Raw genomic sequence first — 18,661 nt, 5'->3', positions numbered from 1 at the left:
CCAGATCCCAAAAATAAAACCTGGATGAAGTATTGTCATGGACCATCTTCTCAAGGATGTAGTAAATGACCATGGTGGTAAATCAGTAAATGACAGTCTTCTTTCCTAGCTACTGTGCAACAAATCCCAAAGTCACATGAAAAGCCCTCAATCTGCTGCAGCTTCTGAGGTTCAGCAAAGAAAGGAAGCCATCGATACTTGGCTTGTCAGTGTCAGCTCTGCTGCTGCTCTCAGCATTGTTGTTGTAACTTTTGCTTGCAATTTCACCAAAATTTTTAATATCTGACCTTTTTAAAATTTCACATTTTAATGTTCACATTGCCATACTGCCTCTGCCACTTCACTCAGCCACTGCTTATTGGCACTCTCCATTAGCAATCTCCACCATAACCCTCCACTCTTATTATTAGTAATGTTTGACAGATTTTAACCATTGGAGTAGAAATGTTCTATGCATAGTTTTTCCACCAACAGCTATTTGGGGGGTGGGGGTGGGGTAGGGTCAGGGGGAAGCGTGCTTTGCCAACATCTGAATTTCAATCAACACAATAAACTTTTAGTACCTTCATAGGTGAGAAAAATCGTTTGTCATGTTTCCAGGGGACAATCCTGAGTTCAGAGCTGTCTTGCCCAACTCACAGAGAATCGTTCATACAGATTTTCTGTCCTTTAGGAAGTGCAGAGGAAAACCCCTTTTTGTACATGCACAGAGGAATTTGATGGATGCTCACTTGTCATTCTGCCCACGTCCCTGCTGCCCTGCACAGACTATTGTTCCGTGTAGCCATGGAGCCAGCAAATCAGACTGGACACAGGGAAAAAGGATCTGGCTGCTACTTCACTACATCAATATCACTAATTTTAATGGGTCAGGACCTCCCCCTCTTCCATCAAAGAGTGCAAATAATTTGGTGCTTTTCTAAGGTCCGCTGTTGAAGCTGTTGTCTTCTCCCTGCTTTAGAAGATAAACAAGGAACTTTGTCTATTGGCTTCTCATGTAAGGAAAGGAATGCAGGAAAAAAGATCAGAATCTTTTTTTCTCTTTTTTTAATACATAATGAAAATTTGAGGGTTTATACAAGGTAACCTTTTGGACAGAAAAAATACAAGCAAATTTTGTGATATGGCAACCTACATCTTATCCACGTGGCCACAACACTGCTAAGAAAAACGTGTATGTTTAGTTAAAGGATGCATCCAAGGATACGGTATGTACGGTATGCAAGATGTGGCTTCTCTCATATTCTCTGCAAAGAATCATGTAACAAATTGCACCTGAACTTCTTTTAAAAAGAACTTTAAAAAAGAACAGATGAAGCATTTATTTTACTCCTTATTTTTACCTCTAAAGGAAAGAGGATGAAGAACACAGAATGTTTGGCACATGACAGCTACATGAAGGAGATGCCTTTAACTTGCTACAGTATCAGCCTATTTTTTGCTTAAAGGCAGATACTAGACATCCTAATGTTGAAAGAGAATCTGTCTTAAAATACTCAATATTTGAAGGACAGGAAAGTCAAATATTTTGCTTATTCAAAGCTGTGCTGAAAATTCTTAAGAGAGGTCATCTTAGAAACACAAGTGAGGTAACTTTAAGCAGTTTGTGGATCTTCTGGATATTTGGATGTGTATTTGTTCATTATTTCACTGCTCAGCAGAAAAAATAACCACTTGCCTCATCCATAACTCCTCCTGAAGGTCAGAGGTCAATATTTGACCACTACTTAACCCTATATAACATACGAAATTTTACTGTCTCTGGTAAAGAACTTTATTGAAAGAATTCCTTAAGAAACAGTAGGGTTTTAATTCTGTTTTTAAGTTTAAAGAATACTTCTTAAAGTTAGCAGCTGCCAAAGTGTAATGACACCATTCCCAACAACAGAGCAAAAGGCAAGCACATCTTCCAGGGACATTCCTGAGGTTAGGGAAGGATTCCCTGCTTTTCTGACAACAAACTCTGTGCTGTGGGTATGTGTGTGGGTACTTTGTTTCCAGCCTGGAATGTTTTTAAAAATGAAAAACACAGAGATGCAGAATTTATTATCCGAACTTAAGAAAAGGAGAAACAGAAGACAGTCTTGGATGACATGGTAGAAAATGGAGATAAGACGGCAAGATGTTACCTATGTCTGAGTAGGACTAAGCAGGTCAGAGACAAACTTGTTATTCCTTGGGATGTGAAGAGCTTAAATGTCTTTTCTGTGGCGCGTTCAAGGATTTAGTATTTCTGCTAAGGGAGAGAATGTACAGTGAGCATAAAACAGTATCAAAGGAAGCCAGGCTAGAAGAGTTCTTCAGTTCTCATTTTGTCCAAGATACTTCTAAAAAGCTGACCAGATATACTTAGACCATTTCTGACAAATATTTGTCTAATCTATATTTAAAACCTTCTCATAATGAGGGCCTCTCATCTCCCTATTCCAGCCCCTAAGCTCATGGTTAGAAAGCATTTTTTAATAGCTAATCTTGCTTTGTACAATTTAGATCCACAGTTTCTCATTCTACTGTCAGTGAACACAGACGGTTGTTTATTCCCTCTCTTTGCAAAAGCCTTACAATACCTGGAAATATGCTTCCCAGGCCTCACTGAGCAATCCCTTCTTTTCAGTGCTTCCTTACAGGCCATGTTTTCTAGAGCTGTGGTCTTCCTTGCTGGGCTCTCCCCTGGGGTCTCTCCAGTTGCTGCATGTTTTTTTCAAGTTTGTAGTTGTTTTCCAGTTGTGAACCTGAGCTCTTTCCAAGGTGAGTTAGCGATTTGTAAAGTGCAGATTGTAATTTGGTTCCATTTGTTAGACAAAGCTTCCCAGTCAATTTTCCAGACAGACTTCCTGGAGAAAGTAGGTTCTACATGCATCATAGCTTTGCAGATAGGGATAACTAACGCGCAGGAATAAAGCATTTAGTATCAATTAGGAGCAATACTTGAACAGTTTTGGTTCATATCTCATCCACATATTCACCTTAATTCACCTTCATCCAAATTCTGCATTCCACAACCAATAATTTTTCTGTCTGGACACTGTGGCAGTATGTTCCCCACTTCCCCCTGCCCCCTGAGAGCAAAGTACTGTCAGTAATGTTTTAATTGGGACGGGTGCCTAATGAGAATGCATAGCTAGAACATATTAACCCACTGAAAAGGCTTTGAAATCCCTTTTAGCATGACATTTTCTCTACCTTCTGCCAGAAATAAGGACAGTTAAAAACGACATTTTACTGTCTTTGGAGAACAGAACTGGAACTGCAATGGACTTTTTAATGGTCCTCAAATAATACTGCTATGTACCACTATATGAAGCTGAGTCTGTGTCTATGCGCATGACAATGCACAGTAAGACTTAATCAGGTTTCAACTCTTGCACACACCTAAAGATGCAGGAAGTACATGGCAGAGGCTCTAAACACTCTTGCAAAACATCCAGAATTCTCATTTTTTTCAAGATTACCCATGCCCTGCAAATTGGAATGATCAAACTTGAAGCAAGAGTGAAGAAAAACGTAATAAATCCCCTGTGCTTTTATGCAGTCTGAAACATAATCAGAGAAGTAATAACAAAAGCAAGTTTCCTGAACTAAAAAAAAATAAAATCCTTCCACTTGAAGAAAGAGAAAATGGAAAAATATTGCAACATCGATAGTAAGGATTTCACCTATCCAGGGAAGTATGGCTGCACCACACAAAACATCAGATCCTACCCAGATACATCAGTATCATTCATAACCCTGAAAGAAAAAGGAAAAGAGAATGGAGGAAAGACATCTTACACTGGGGGAATGGAAAAATTCAGTAACAACACCAACTTATCTAGCAACTTGCCAAATAGTCAGAAGTAAATGGCAACTAAACTACCATCAAAGCCCCAAACACAGTGTAAACATTGCATGACATTCAGAGACCTAAAAGGCATGCTGCTTACATTTTGCAAGCTCTTATGTAGTGTCTTTCTTGCTGATGTGGAGCTGGATCTCCCAAACAATATTTCCCACACATCAGTCCAGAAAATACCCATGGAAAAATATCAGGCTAATATTTTTAATCCTAAGCTATGCTGTTCAGAAGCCCTGGACCATTACATTCAAAGTTAATTTGGTCCATTAAAGGGATGGGAAAGTTTAGATACAGATCCAAGCTCCTTCCATGCTTGGCAACACTGAATCAGTTTGGATTTTATCCATCTCCAATCACTGAACATTCATTTGTAATTAGGATTCCTTGGGCCATGGGAGCTACCAGCTGCTAAATTCTGAAGACCTGGCCATAACTTATGTTTCCATGATAAGGTTCAGGCAGCCAGGTAGCATCTTTGCACGCTGTCTGAATAAGGTGTGGGAGGGTGATAAGCTATAGCTGCCCTGACCAATCCAAGTAAAGAAAAGAAGTTCAGAAAGACAGTTTATTGCTGCAGGTGGGAAGCAAACTCCCCTACATCACTCAGAACAAGCATAACTCTCCTTAACAACATATCACGTATGAAAGCAGGCAATCAGCCTGCCACAGTCCATCTGCACATGGTGAGAGCTGCAGCCTCATGGAGACATTTTTCCCAGTGCTAGAGCAGAGCCAAAGCAGCCCTGTGTAAGCTGGCAGTGAATACTACTGTATTGCTTTGCTGCACTGCAAGATTGTTGTAAGGGCAAGCCACAATTCTGCTCACAGGAATCCTGCAGGAGTTTTTGGAGACAGATTTAGGGATGCTAGTAAGGACTTTCAGTAGAAGAAGACAGGTTAAGAATAGTAGTCGGAGAGGGAGGATGGGACAGAGACAACCAAGAGGCTGTGGTTACCTACTGTGATACATGTGACTTTGCAGAGAGGCAAAAGGGTTTGCACAGCAGGTCTCACCCAGAGTGACTGAGGCTGGTGGTTTCAATAACACTGTCCCCAGGGAGTAAGGGGCTCCAAGCTCTTCACAAACAGGCAGTCTGAGCTGTGTCAGCTGCACCAGAGTGCTGAGTAGGCACTTTCCTTATCAGAGCACACTCATTCCAGCAGGAAACAAGGCCACAAGGCCACATAGGTGCTGCCAAAGCAGAGAAAACCATATCCTGTGGGTCAGAGGCTCTGCTCACATGCTTCAGTTTCTGGAGAAGCTAAGGGAGATGCACTGGCTTACAGAGCTGTGCGCCTGGCCTGTGGGTTAAAGAGAAAAAGGGAATTGAACTGCATGTTCATCTGGCCTCTGGGATTTTTGGTAGGTGGGTAAACTGTGATGGTATCAAGTAAAAGGCATCAACAAGCTTGAATAAACATTCTGTGAAAGCAGAAACATCTCAGCTGCTACAAATGGGTTGAAGGGATAAAAGATTTTAACAATGAAATAGCCAGACCACATAATTGCAACCTTTCATGTAGGTTGCTCCAGTTGCACTAGCAAACCTTTCCAGTCCAGGCACAAAGAAAGGTTACAGAACACTCAGCTGCAGCCCAGAGGTTAGGACTGATTTGTGTAAAATCTTCGAAGAGGTCAGCAGCAAATCTGAGAAGATGGGAGGTCAGCGATCTGTGTTTCCCCACAGCTCACTAGCCTGACAAGTGCTGCCTGACCCATGAGTATAGCCCAAGAGACTGACAAAATGTAGATAAATTTAGGTATGTTAGGTACTGAGTTGCCTAAAGAATGCTGCTGGTAGTACATGTTAGTGGTAGTACATAGAGAGAGACCCGTGCATAGAAGCTTATGTGTCCTATTCCTATCTGTGCAAAGAAAAGCTTTCCCTTGGTAAAAAACCTAAAGGGCAGCATCACCTGAGCTTATTTATGCAATGACAAGTATTGAAGACTTTCAGCCTAAATAACTTTTAAAAGTACATTCTAAAATTTAAAAGAAATGTCCATTTAAGAATAAGGGACACTTTTAATGTTCTTATGTTAATGAAGAACTTTTAGTGGGGGAGGAATGAACTAAATAATTCTACACAAAAAAGAAAACCCACAACACACAGGGAACTGTCAAAGGTACAGAGACCACAAGCTGCAAATCAGAAAGAATATGTTTTCTTTTTTTTTTCATGGCAGGCACATGAGACTGGAGAAGCCTAGATATGCTTCTGACTCTTCTATCATATCTTCTGTCACAGGGAAATAGATCATACGAAGCCTTCTCACCAACTAATTGATCTAGCTCTGTCCCAAAACTCGTTAGGGTCCTTGATGCAATTAAAAGAACTGTTAGTGGCATCAGTAACTGGGATGGTTGATAAACAATGACAAACATCGACACTGGTTCTCATAGTGTTTCTTTAAACTCTGTAGGGTCCAGGCACTTACATGAGAGCTTAGGCAGTCCTTATTAATATCTTTACATCAGTGTGTTGTACACACCATTAAAAAATTAGTAGACTGAAGGAATTTATGAGACATGGAGTGACCCATGACTGAGCCTAGCAGAATTATATGAGAAGGTCTAAAATGTCCATCCAGCTTAATATCTTTTCTCCCAACAACGGCAAGCAGAAAATGCTTTGGAAAAGTGTACACAAAATCAGTCACCCCTGGTTTCCCCCCTCAACCAGAAGTCCAAGGACATTCTGAGATGGAGCTTCTATCAGGAACATCAAATTAAATAATTGCTGGCACAGTTTTTTGTGAATTTGTCTGTTTCTTTTTGAATTAGCTTCTCTCTTTGATAGGATTGCCCTTTGGTATGTTAAAGGAGTAGACTAGAATCTACAAATCTTAATTAGCTCCCCAGGCAGTACAACTTTTTACTTCTCCCTCTGTTTCCTCAGGTCTGCTGACTGTTCTGTGCATAATCCAGACCTGCCATTCTCTTGCAAGGAATGTTTGCCCTATGGACACAAAAGTCTGTCCCTGAGGTAAACGAATTGCACAGTATTAAAGGCAGTGTTTAGTCTCATAAGGATCAGACGAAGCACATGCTAAATTTTCTGTGGTGCTTAAAAGCAGGCATGTATTATCCTGCCTAAGTGACTACTAGAGGAGGGGTGGAGCAGCTAAATCAGTACTAATTACCCTATCCAGGGAAGCAGGAATGCCAAAGTGTTTATATCATCCACACTTTATACAATGTGAATGCTAAAATCAGGCATAACCCATCATACAAGCTGCTAGGATTAGGATCATGTCTTTGGACGTTTGAGGGTTTTCAAATGCTAAACACTTTCAAAAGAAATAATGGGGAAGGGCAGCAGTAGACTGCCAGGTGCCAACTTCCCTTGTCCTTTCTGGTCTAGAAGTATACTACCATTTGGAAAACAAGCATGGTAACCTTAGGGTGATGCACCTTAAGCTGCTATATCAATTAATTTAGGAATAATTTTAGACAGAGGGTGAATGTCCATGGTCAACTGTTGTGCTGCTACAGCAGAGGCCAAAATCCTCCCAGCACTGGAGCACCATGTGTAATGTCCTAGCACAGGTGTCCAAACAGCCTACAGCATCCACCCCCGTGCCTACTGAAGGGCCACTGTGGCCTGCCAGACCTCCTTGTCCCCAGGCTGCCACCAACACAGCCCAAGGAAAGGAAAGGCAGGCAGCCATTAACTAGAACTGCCTGCTAATGGTGGCCCTATTCCAGTTAAAGAGCGGGGTGAGGGGAATGGGCACGAGGGCCTGCAAAATTTCAAATACCTCCAGGAAAGCAGAGAGGATGCATAACCCAGCCTTCCCCTCCCTGCTGCCCTGCCCCACAACCGCTAGCTGCCAGGCTGTCTCACCGGCTCCGAGGAGGCTTTCTGTGCTCAGCTACGGGAGCATCCCACCCGCCACCTGCAGACCCGGGCCCTTCGGGCTGAGGGTGTGCGCACGGGGGGGTCACAGGCTACAGATGGAGCTGCCTTATCCCGTCCTAGTGTCACCCCACAGGCCTGGGCTCGGCGGGGAGAAAGGAAAGGGAAAGAAGGCGAGAGAAAAAGGAGGGGTGTTGAATAGGGGGCAGGACGGTGGGAAGAGCAGAGAAGTAGGGAGGGAAGGAAGAAAGCGGAAAAAAAGGAGGAGAAAGGGGAGGAGATGAAAGGCAAGGGGAGAAGCGAGGACCGGGCGGGGAGGAGGCGAGAGGCCAGGGAGGAGAGGAGGGAGGCAGCTCGGCAGAGAGGGAAGGGAAGGGACGGGACGGGACCCGACCCGGCGCCCTGCGGGCCATGCGCCTCCTGGCCACGGCGCTGGCCGCACTGCTGGCCACGGCCACGGCCCCAGGTAAGCGGCACCGCGGGCGCCCAGCCCGGCGGCTCCCTCCCTCCCTCCCTCCGTCCCTCCCGGCCGGGCCGGGCCGGGGCAGCCCCTCGGCCGCCCGCGGGACTCGGGGCTCCGCCTCGGGACGCCGCCCGCCCCTTGGCGCCACGGAGCGGGGTCCGGGCCCCCACCCCGCCGTCGGCACCGCCGAAGGGGCGGCGGCAGCGCCCGGTACTCGAGCACCAGGAGAGGGGGCCTGGCGGGACCGCCGCCCGGGGAAGCCCAACGGCAGCGACGGGAGCGGCCACCCCGCTCCCCGCGGCCGGCCGGGTCCTGCCCCGCCGCCCCCCGCCCCGCTCTGCCGCCGCCTTCCGGGCTCCCGGCAGCAGCGTTTCTGCACGGCGACCTGAGCCGCAACTGCACTTCTAAAAAAGACAGCCCTTCCCGTGCAGAAGTTTAAGAAACGTGTCCTCCGCCACCTCCTGTGCCAGGCGGGACGGTGCCGAGCTGCCCCGTGGAACTGCAAGCAAAGGGAGGTGCGGCACTGGTTTTTCCACAGGTGCCTGGATTCTGTAGGCGCCCGCCGCAAACAGAACCCGTAGGTCGGCTGTAAGAAACCTCCTGCAAAATCAAAGGTGCATTGGGCCAGCGCTGTCTCCTAAAGCTGCAAAATGGACACAGACTCCAGATCTGAACTTCAAGGTGCAGGGAGGGTTAGAGGGGTGGGGAAGCCCTGCTCACTCAAGGTTAAAAGCAGTGAACATACTCCAGTTCAAAGGAATATGTCAAAAGGGCAGGAGATGGTAGAGGCAGAGGTTTGGTTCAAGTCCATCTTCGGTCAGTGCAGAAGCTCAGGAGTCCTCCTGAGAAGGAGTCTCTGACATGAAACTCGCAGACAGATCCGTTCAACTGAAAAAATCTGGTTGCTTTTGGTGGTCTTGCTAGCCAGCTCCTAATTATTTTCATTTAAACAAAGAGCTTTGCTTCATCCTGGCTCATCTGCTCCACTTACTTTTTTAATTGTAGAGAAGTCAAAATAAAGCAGGCTTTGACAGTAACATTGTTTCACAGAACAAACTACAACACAATAAAAGCCAACCCCTATGCTTCTGGTCATGCAAATCTGAGATCACAAGGTAACTGCGCTGATGGCGTGCCTCTGTAGTCCCTTAGCTATCAGCAGCAGCTGAGGAAAAAAGTCCCCTCAGCCCTGAAGGCTGGGTTGTAGATTCTGCAGGCCAGTCTCCCTGGAGGAAGGGAGAGGGCCCTGTCTATAACAGTAAACCTGGGCTGTGAGCAGTAGCACACAGGAGCAGCTCTGCGTACAAGTATCTCAACTGCAGTAGCTGGAGTTCTTCCACAAAAACGCAACCATGCTGAAACCGCTCACCAAACATAAGGACCCAGCAGTGGCTGGGGGCCTTTGCTACTGGTTCCAGCACAGGGGACAGCCCTGGCACAGACAGGATTGCTGGCTGCTGAAAGTGTTATTTGTTACTCCTGACAGTGCTGCGGAAGTGTTTTGCTATGTAGTATGGGCAGAAAACAAAGTCCAAACCCAGCTAATACTTCAAACTGAACTGGTGTAAGCAGAAGTGGACTATTTTCAAAACAACACTTTTCAAAACGGAGTTTAGTCAGCAGTAACCTTCCCTGACTCCCAACAGACTAGTGAGACAAGCAGGTGGAGGGTACCAATGAAACAAATAGCTATAGCATCAGGATGGGGGCAACTAAGTGAGCTGGCTGCAAATAGGAGAGATGTGTTTGATGATTAAGCACACTGCAAAGGAATCCTCAAGTCTTTGACTCACTCTCCTCCCCTTTCTATAAATAGTTTCCCTTTCCAAGCAGAAGCAAGACTGTTGTGGTGAGCTCCACCTGAGCAGCTACATCATGCTATACTGACTAGGCAGGAGAAGAAAACCAGTGATTCCTCACTTGGAGCAGCAATCTGAAGTCTAGAAATTAGGTGCTCTGCTGGCATACAAGCCTGCTCTCAACTTGTGGAGAAGTCTCTTGTCTTGGCAAGAAGCCCATTACAAGGGTAAACCTCATGTTGGGGCTGATTCAGTGCTTGCTAAATACAGGAGGAACATTTCCACTAGTGTCTGAGAGCCCTGAATGAGGCTTTTCCTTTCCACATAAGAGGTAAATGACCTCTTTCCTCCAAAATCCACCACTGTTCCTGCTCCAACGGCAGTGAGAGGATAGAGTCAAATGGATACTGTTTTTCCATTTTATATAAAGCATCACCTGACCCTGTTCAATGTAAGATGAGATGAGATGAGATCATGGTAAAATCATCAGGAAATTTCCAAAACCCTCCTCATGGCTGCACTGGTTTGGCCACACCAATAGAAGCCACAGAAGGAAGATAAGGAGATGGATTCCCACTGATCAGACAACATGAAGGATGCAAAATTTGATATTTCCTTATGAAAAGGAGTGTCCCCAAAGGAAAAAGCAGAAGCCTTAGGTATAAAATACCAATGTCTGTATGAGTATAAACAGCTAGAAAGGGATCAGAGACTCCATGCACAATGCTTTTTTATCTTCTTGCAGAGGCTTCCATCATCACCGTATCTGAGTTCCTCTTTATTTTCTCTTGCATACTTTTTGGCACTATGTTCTGCCTAGTTTTAAGTTAAGCAATGATACTTTTGCCTTTTATTTTGGGACTCTACTCCACATTAATCCTAGCCAGCTTTTTCAAACAAGAAGTTCACATGTCAGGAAAATGACATAATTGTTTTTCTTTACAGTTTTCATTACATGTTCATAAATTCAGTAGAAAAAGTTTGGGTTTTTATTTACCCAAACCACACTTTAATAAATGATTTATTAAACATTTATAGTGTAAGTAATTATAAGAACCCCCAAAAGTGTTGAAATTCTTAAACTTATTCCTCATTTATAAGCAGCACAGCCTTCAAAATTTAATCTTATTTTAATGGTAGAGGCCTTATCTTCATATCTGCCTGTAAATACCAAGGTCAGATAACTCCAACAATAACTGAACTTTCATTCCTCTAAACTTTTTGGTTGTGTTCAGCCTTAATTTTAAATTTCAACATCCTATCCTACTTGTGTGCTTCCTGCAATCCAGAATAATATCTTGCTTTGGCAGTTACATGAATTGCACACACAAACATCAGGCACAGATAATTATACTGATAACCTAGGCCATGCTTAGTTGTAGTTTCTTTAAGAAATTAAACCCTCCCAGTTTTCTTTGTACAACTTATTTTCTCCTTCATGAAGAAAACATAATGTCTACTCGGAAAAAATACACCATTCAGTAGAGCATTCTATTGAAATGACCCAAAATATTTATTATACTCTTGATTTTCAGAGGGTTCTTCTCAAACAGCTGCAATGTAACTTCCTTAACTTTGTGGATTTACTTTAAGTAAGGTGATACAATTCACCAGTCTGTTTCACAACTTCACCAGGGCCACAAAACCAGTGTCTCTGACTCCAATACTCCTTCAGAAACTAAATGGAAATACTTTACTTGCTTATTTTGAAGATAAATATATGTTTGTGTTTCAGGAACTGATGGCAGCCAAGAGTCTTTGCCAAAATGCTCATCCCCTTTGTTAAAATGTTCCTAGATGATGTGCTAGAAAAGTGTCCAGAAATGAAAAAATCATTCTCCCAGAGTTGCAATTCTCATTAGTATTTGAGTACAGTATATTCACATAACTGGAAGTTTAAAATTCATATTTTAGAGGACACTTTGTGTCTGCAGAGCGTATTGCAGGGACTGCTCGCTCACTGTTGAAATATGGTTCTCTCTAGTGGATGCCATCAAACCAGTAGATTACACATTACAAGTCATTTAGGGAACATATTGCCACAATATACCATTGGTAAAAAATAAATCAGTCTCTGATATGACTAATAAGAACATTCTTAATGTACATTAGGAAGGAAATAAAATGAGTGTTGATTCCCATGCCTCAGAAAATCAGACCAGCATAAATCAGGTCAGGAAAGAAAAATCTTCCTCTAATGAACATCTATGGATTTCTTTCAGTCTTCACCTATACTCTCTGTTGCTAGAAGTAAAGCAGAGAGACAAACAACTGGTCTAAGATAAGTTTATGATGAAGAGCAGAAAGAGTCAGAAATGAATGGAACAGTGAAGTAATGATTTGCCCCAATATAATCTTATGCCATATTGTGTCATGCAAATAATGTCTGATTAATTTGAATTTGTAGTCAGAAGGACTAATCTAACAGATTTAACCCAGGTTTGAGATGACCATTTGGTTATGACAAGGAGAGTATTACTTAAAACAGAGGACATGGAGAACTGTGAAAGGAGCTGGTTACAGGCATAATAGGGAGGTTAGTAGTTTTTCAGTGATCATCTAGGGAACAGTTTCATGTAAGGTTTGTGCAAATGATGTCTAGAAGAAGTAGAAAGAAGCATACATGTTGAAATTATGTGACCATATCAAGTTAGCACAAGACTGGGATAGCATGTAGGAAAGACTGAGGACCAAGTGACAAAAGTGGAGCAGAACTTAGTGAAGCAATGTCATGTACTTGGAGATTAGTAAGAATTCTTTTGGTATACTAGGAATTGAACCAGAAATGACAAAGAAAATGCCAAAGTATATTATTTAATTGTAAACTGACATGTAATCAAGTGTGAAAATATCACGAAGAAAGACAATGTAATTCTGGGATATACCAGGCAAGGTATATATCCCAGTAGAATCTGAGAAGTACCATGACTATTTCACATTGGAGAGCCTCTTTCCAGACCGCGTCTATAATTCCAGTCACCCACATTAAGAAAAATATATAAAAAATTACAATCAAAAAAAAATTAAACTGGAAACAATGCAGAGAAGGACTACTAAAGTGAATATGGAAGTGAAGGCAGTACTTCACAAGAGGAGACTAACAGCTTGGCTTCTTTAGCTCAACAAAGCAAAGGCTGAGACACCAGATAACTGCTTTCTGTATGGAGTCAGGAAGCAAGACCTAGAGAAGAAAACACTATTTAAACCTAAGATTGGCACAGGAACAGATGGGCATAAACTGGCTACTGAGACAATTTAGCCTGGAAATCCTGAGTGGGATGCAAGTGATTAGAAGAGCTGGTCATGGAACAGCTTTCCAAAAGACATTTTTTTGCTCTCGTTCCAAGCTAGTTTTAGATTAATGCTCATTCAGACTGACAAAAGATTGTGATTTTGAGCCTATGACAGCAGCAAGGTGTCCACTTCAGCCCTATCTTATTAGTGACAGCAAGAATACTAGAGCAGACTCACTGAAGGAGGGCCTTATACCATCTTTAACATTCACAGAGAGACAGATGTCAGGTTCTAAAAGCTCATTAAATTGCTACACACTGAACAGATGCCATCAGTTTACCTACAGTGGATTTGCATACTGGGAGAGATTATGATGCTGTTGTGCTGGTATGGAGGATTCTCACCATCTTTTCTTTCCTTTGCAGATGTTTGTGAGGCTTTAAATGTGACAGTCTCTCCAGGACCAACAGTGCGATACTTGGAGGGAGATAATGCTACCCTTTACTGCCACATTTCTCAAAAGAGAAAGACAGAAAATTTGCTGGCTGTGCGGTGGGTATTTGCTGCGTCACCTACCCAGGAATATCTGATGATCAAAATGACGAAGTTTGGGTCTGTCCAATATTATGGAAATTATACTCATCATTTCCACAAGCAAAGACTTCATCTTCTTAAAGAAAAACACGGAACTATGTACAAATTTCTTATTCTAAGCCTCCAGGAAACAGATCAAGGACATTATATATGCAAAGTCCAGGAAATTGGCAAACACAGGAATAAGTGGACGGCCTGGTCAAATGGCACAGCAGCTACCGAAATAAGAGGTGAGAGACTACTGATTTCAGTTCTATCATTTTTTCTTGTCCAATGATCCCTTTTTTTTCTTTTCTTGCAAGTTAATCTGTTAGATACTTGAAGTGAGGTTATTTTTGAGTGTTATCTGTGGATATGAGAAGAAAAACTAATAATTTCTTTACTTACACATTACAATTTAAACATTATTTAGCCCATAATGAGATGTAAAAAAGTGGGAAGACTGGTAGATTTGTAGAAGATAGTCTATTTCCTTTGCCTTTTACCAGAATAGCAGTAATTAAAACTCCTTTACGTTCAGCCACAGGTCTGCAGTGGTTTGGCCTTGGCTGGACACCAGGTGCCCACTAAAATGTTCTATCACTCCTTTCCTCAGTAGGACAGGGAGGGGAGAAAATAAGATGGAAAAAACCCTTGTGGGGCAAGATAAAGGCAGTTTAATAAAGCAAATGCAAAGGCTGTGCACAGAAGCAAAGGAAAACAGATGCCTAGAGACTTCTTAGGAAGCAGGGCTTCAGTATGCATAGCAGTTGCTCTGAAAGGCAATTGTCGTAAATAATGAATGCCCCCTTCCTACTCCTTTTTCTTAGCTTTTATTGCCAAGCAGACATTATATGGTATGGAATAAACCTTTGGTCAGTTTGGGTCAGCTGTCCTGGCTATTTCTCCTCCCAAGATCTTGCCCACCCCCAGCCTACTGGTGAGGGGGGTAATGCTAGAGAGACAACCTTGATGCTGTGTGAGAACTACCCAGCAGCAGCAGTAACACTGGTGTGTTATCAACACCTTTGTAGCTACCAAAACAGAGCACAGCGCTCGAAGGGCTGCTATGGGGACAATTAACTCCATCTCAGCCAGACCGAATACAAGTTCTCTATGACTTTGCTAGTGGGAATAAACAAATGCCATTATTATTTAAATACAAAGAGATAGAAACAGAGAGAAATTAACTTATTTTCTGAAAAAAATGCAGTGGGTCAGCCAGAAATAGAACCATTATATTTTAGATCTGTGTTTTGCCTCTCTCTTAGTGTTTTCATTGCTTTTAGAACTAGTCTAGCAGCAGTTGGTAAGTAGCATTTCTAGTATCACTTCTGTACCTTTGTTTATACCACTTGTAGCCAGAAAGCAGAGCTAGAAAAGCTGTTTTGAACTCCAGATAAAGAAATGACTAGCAATGACTGATGGTTTTGAACCAAGTTACAAACAAGCCTTCTCTTTGGGATGGGTCAGCTCAAATCTAAAACCACCACACCCACTCTTTCAGAGATGGGTAAAACTGAATTTGGAGAACAGGCTTCTTTGAAGAGGTGGTGGAGCTCAGCAGTTGTGCCATTAGCCCTAGCTGGCAAACTAGCCCCCTGCTTGTGGCTTTATAAACAGAAAAGTTCATTTCCCACATGGCCAACTCTAAAGATAATGCCAAAAATCAAGGGTGACTGCTTGGACCATGGGTCTGGAAATTCAAAAGGCTCATCCAGCAATCACAGAGAATCTTGTGGGAGGAAACTGTACTTCATGAAGTTTCTGCCACTCCTATTCATGCTAAATTTATCATCGTGTTTAGACCTTAAAGGTTTTTCCTGCAGCTGGGAAACCCTAATCCCACTTATCCACCGTATGTTTTGGTGAAAATGGCCCTAGCTCTCCTCTGAAACTAATTTTGGTGTGAGGGAACTCCATTGACTACAAGCCTTTTCAAGATGGATTTGAACATGTTTATGTGCTCTTAATCCAAAGCACATTCCATCAACTACAGCTTCACTGGTGTCATTCAGGTTTCTGTATTACTTTTGGATTATAAACACACTAGGGAGAGAAGTGTGACAGTAAAAAATAATTTTGAGTGCATTATCTCCTGTGGATGGCTCTCGGGTATCACAAGCTTTCACTTTGATCTATCAAAAAGTTTGACAACAAAGACATGAAAAAATATAGTATAACAAGAGATAAAGAGCAGCTTCATATTGACCAGCGATCTTTAAATTTGCCTTGAGAAATCATGGCATTAACATAATGTGATTAGCTAATTATTACTACCAATGATGAAAGACACTAATGGTCCAAAACTGAAGTTCTGCTAAACTCTTAGGTCTTATTTGGCATGGAAAACTTGTCTGGGAAGCCTCTAAGACATTGATATGGGATTTCCCCTGCTCCCTGGTTGCAGACAGTCAGAAATATAAATAATGACAGAGCAGGACCCAAGTCCCAAGAGGAGCCCCAACACCTTACCTGTCTCCACCAGGGAAATGCCCACCCCTCCAACACCCAGACCACAGCTCTGTACATCAGCCACACTTCTTTTGCACAGGAGACCACACAACTGGACTTACAGCAAAACTTCCCCAATGTTCATTAGACTCCTAAGTATGAATTACCAGAGCAATCAGTAGCACAGGTCAGAAATATAATCCTGCAGCCAAGTGTGATCTGTAATCCACACCTGGTATCCTAAAAAACCCAAAGCTTACATGATCACACTATAAACTAGTCTGCACCCTTTTGAATCCATGGGCTGATTTTAATGAGATAATGGCCTTAAAGATATTAAGGTTGTACAAGTAATGTGAAATTGGTTGGGGTGAGGATGAGAAGATCTGTATGAACCTCCTAACTGAAGGAAGGCTGTAAGAACAAAAAAGGTTAATTATTGTTCTTGAGCTGCTGTGTGCCCAGTGACCTTACATATTGCAGTCAGGGGCTCCTGGACATACCACAGGCAAATGAGCCCAGTACTAAGGTTGTGGTGAGAGGAGCCATTTGGGTATGGAACATAGAATTAATTAGCTTCACAGCTGAAAGAACAGTGTCTTGTATGACTTTTGCTGCTGTTTTCACTCTTTTGTTTTTAAACAGGGAGGAGTAAAAATACTAGAGTCCAAGATCTCCTGAACTCAGCCATCTTAATTTCTGGAGGGCATGAAGTTTTACAAGCACTGACCCCATGTTGAGTGGCTGGAGCCAAGACACAGTGGTTAGTTTTACAACCACAAAGGGATATGAAATGAAACTTTATTGCATGCATGATTTAGCCCTACAGAATTCAGGCATTAGCTTGCTTCATGCTCAGCAGTTGTTCTTCCCTGCTGTTCCTGTGCTTGGCTAGGAACTGGCTCTGCTCCTCCTTTCCCTATCTCTTCCTTCTTCACCCCTCTACATTTGGCTGGAAGGAGAGATTCAGCCAGTGTCAAGAAGGAACTGGCAAACAGGAGGGCTGATCATCCCAACTGCCTCAGCCTCCCACTTTTGGGAAGGGGCAAAACTGGCAACTGGCATGGGGAAGGGAAGCCAAGGCTCTCATCTCAACCCAGAAAGAACAAGTGATGCAAATGCTGTGCCAGTGGAAAAGAGGAGGAGAGGCTGTGAGTAACTACCAGGTGTTGTTACTTCCAACAGCATCTCAAATAGATGGTCAGGGCTGAAGCTTGCAGGCCTACAAGCAGGGCTAGGAGGCCACCATACAATTCCAGAGTCTCCTAGAGCATAGACTACATTTTTTTCCAGCGCTTTAGAGAAAAAATTCTGAGGATAACTTGAGGGAAGAGAGCTAGAGAGGGCCAGGTCTGATGTTAAGAGACAGAGAGAAACTGGAGGAGGAGAATGCTCTTTCAGCCAGGGGCTCACACTGTACTGACCTTTCCCTCAGATCCTCTGCACCAGACCAGGTAGCTAGCTCCAAGAGCAATACACTGAAAGATAGGATCGATAACAAGTAATGTGTTTCTTGCATGAAGGACTTGCAAAATAGAGCGATAGATGTACCCAAGAAGTACAGAACTAGAACAACTAACAAACTGGGTGGGGTGAGTGGGGGTGTAGAGAAAAAGTCAGATGGAAAATAATTTTTAGGATTTTCCTGTGATAATGTAATTTCATAAAGCAGTTCAGCAGTTTAAAGTGTTTTCTCATTCACTAAATGATGGAATTTCTTAAATGTTTGCAATGAAACATACGGATTTGTCAGGAGGGCTTGGAGAGGGAATGACATGTTCCAGGTAAATGGTAGCAGAAGAAAAAACAACATAAAATGTTGTCAGACCACTTGTCATACTCCACAAAATGCCACTCTGCATCTTTCATATCTGCTCAGGCTATTGCTAACTGTAACACAGAAACTTCTCATTGCTCTGTGTAGCTAAGGTGTGGGGTTCAGATCAGTTACTGCAAAGAAGGAAAACTAACTTTTCCTTCTTTCTAAACTGTAAAAATGTTGCAAGTTACAGGAATGCAAGGTGTTTTCTTTCCCCAGTAGGAAGAAAAGCCCTTTTTTTTCAGGGAAGTTATTGTAAAATACTTGCCAAAAATCTACATGTGTGATGATTTCATGTAATGAATAGATTTGTTAAAATATTCAGGATGATCTTGCCATCACAACTGAACAGAAGATTTCATCAGTCCTGAAAGTAGTTCTATATTCATTGAGTTAGCGTCACACCTCACATCCATACAGGACACTCCTTAATGAATTCCCTTTCCAGTAAGATACTTTAAAGATTTGCCATGTGAACCTCTTTTGGAAATTCAGACCTCACTGGCAATCTGGAGGACATCACCAGACTCCTATTCCGTTGTAATAATTGTTAGCAGAAGAAAAATAATGGTTTAACACAAGTGACATAATCTAATCTGATGTCATCAAAAAATGTCAGCATGT

At 42.7% G+C, this 18,661-nt stretch overlaps 1 protein-coding gene across 3 annotated transcripts in view; it reads left to right on the top strand.

The window, feature by feature from the left end:
* Window positions 1–8,001: 8,001 nt before the first annotated feature.
* Window positions 8,002–18,661, top strand: part of VSTM4 (V-set and transmembrane domain containing 4) — a 38,698-nt gene continuing 28,038 nt past the window's right edge. For 2 of the 3 annotated variants that reach the window (XM_037400820.1, XM_037400819.1), the window contains exons 1-2: window positions 8,040–8,161; window positions 13,617–14,015. In XM_037400820.1, coding sequence (XP_037256717.1) covers window positions 8,107–8,161; window positions 13,617–14,015 — 454 coding nt within the window. In that variant the 5' untranslated portion in view covers window positions 8,040–8,106. Of the gene's footprint in view, window positions 8,162–13,616; window positions 14,016–18,661 lie in introns of all 3 variants that reach the window. The other variant, XM_037400818.1, reaches the window with a different exon arrangement.

Source organism: Falco rusticolus, chromosome 9 (assembly GCF_015220075.1).
Source record: "Falco rusticolus isolate bFalRus1 chromosome 9, bFalRus1.pri, whole genome shotgun sequence".
NCBI classification, from domain to species: Eukaryota; Metazoa; Chordata; class Aves; order Falconiformes; family Falconidae; genus Falco; species Falco rusticolus.
Note: the sequence above shows the minus strand (reverse complement) of the source record. Positions and strands in the feature narration are given on the sequence as shown.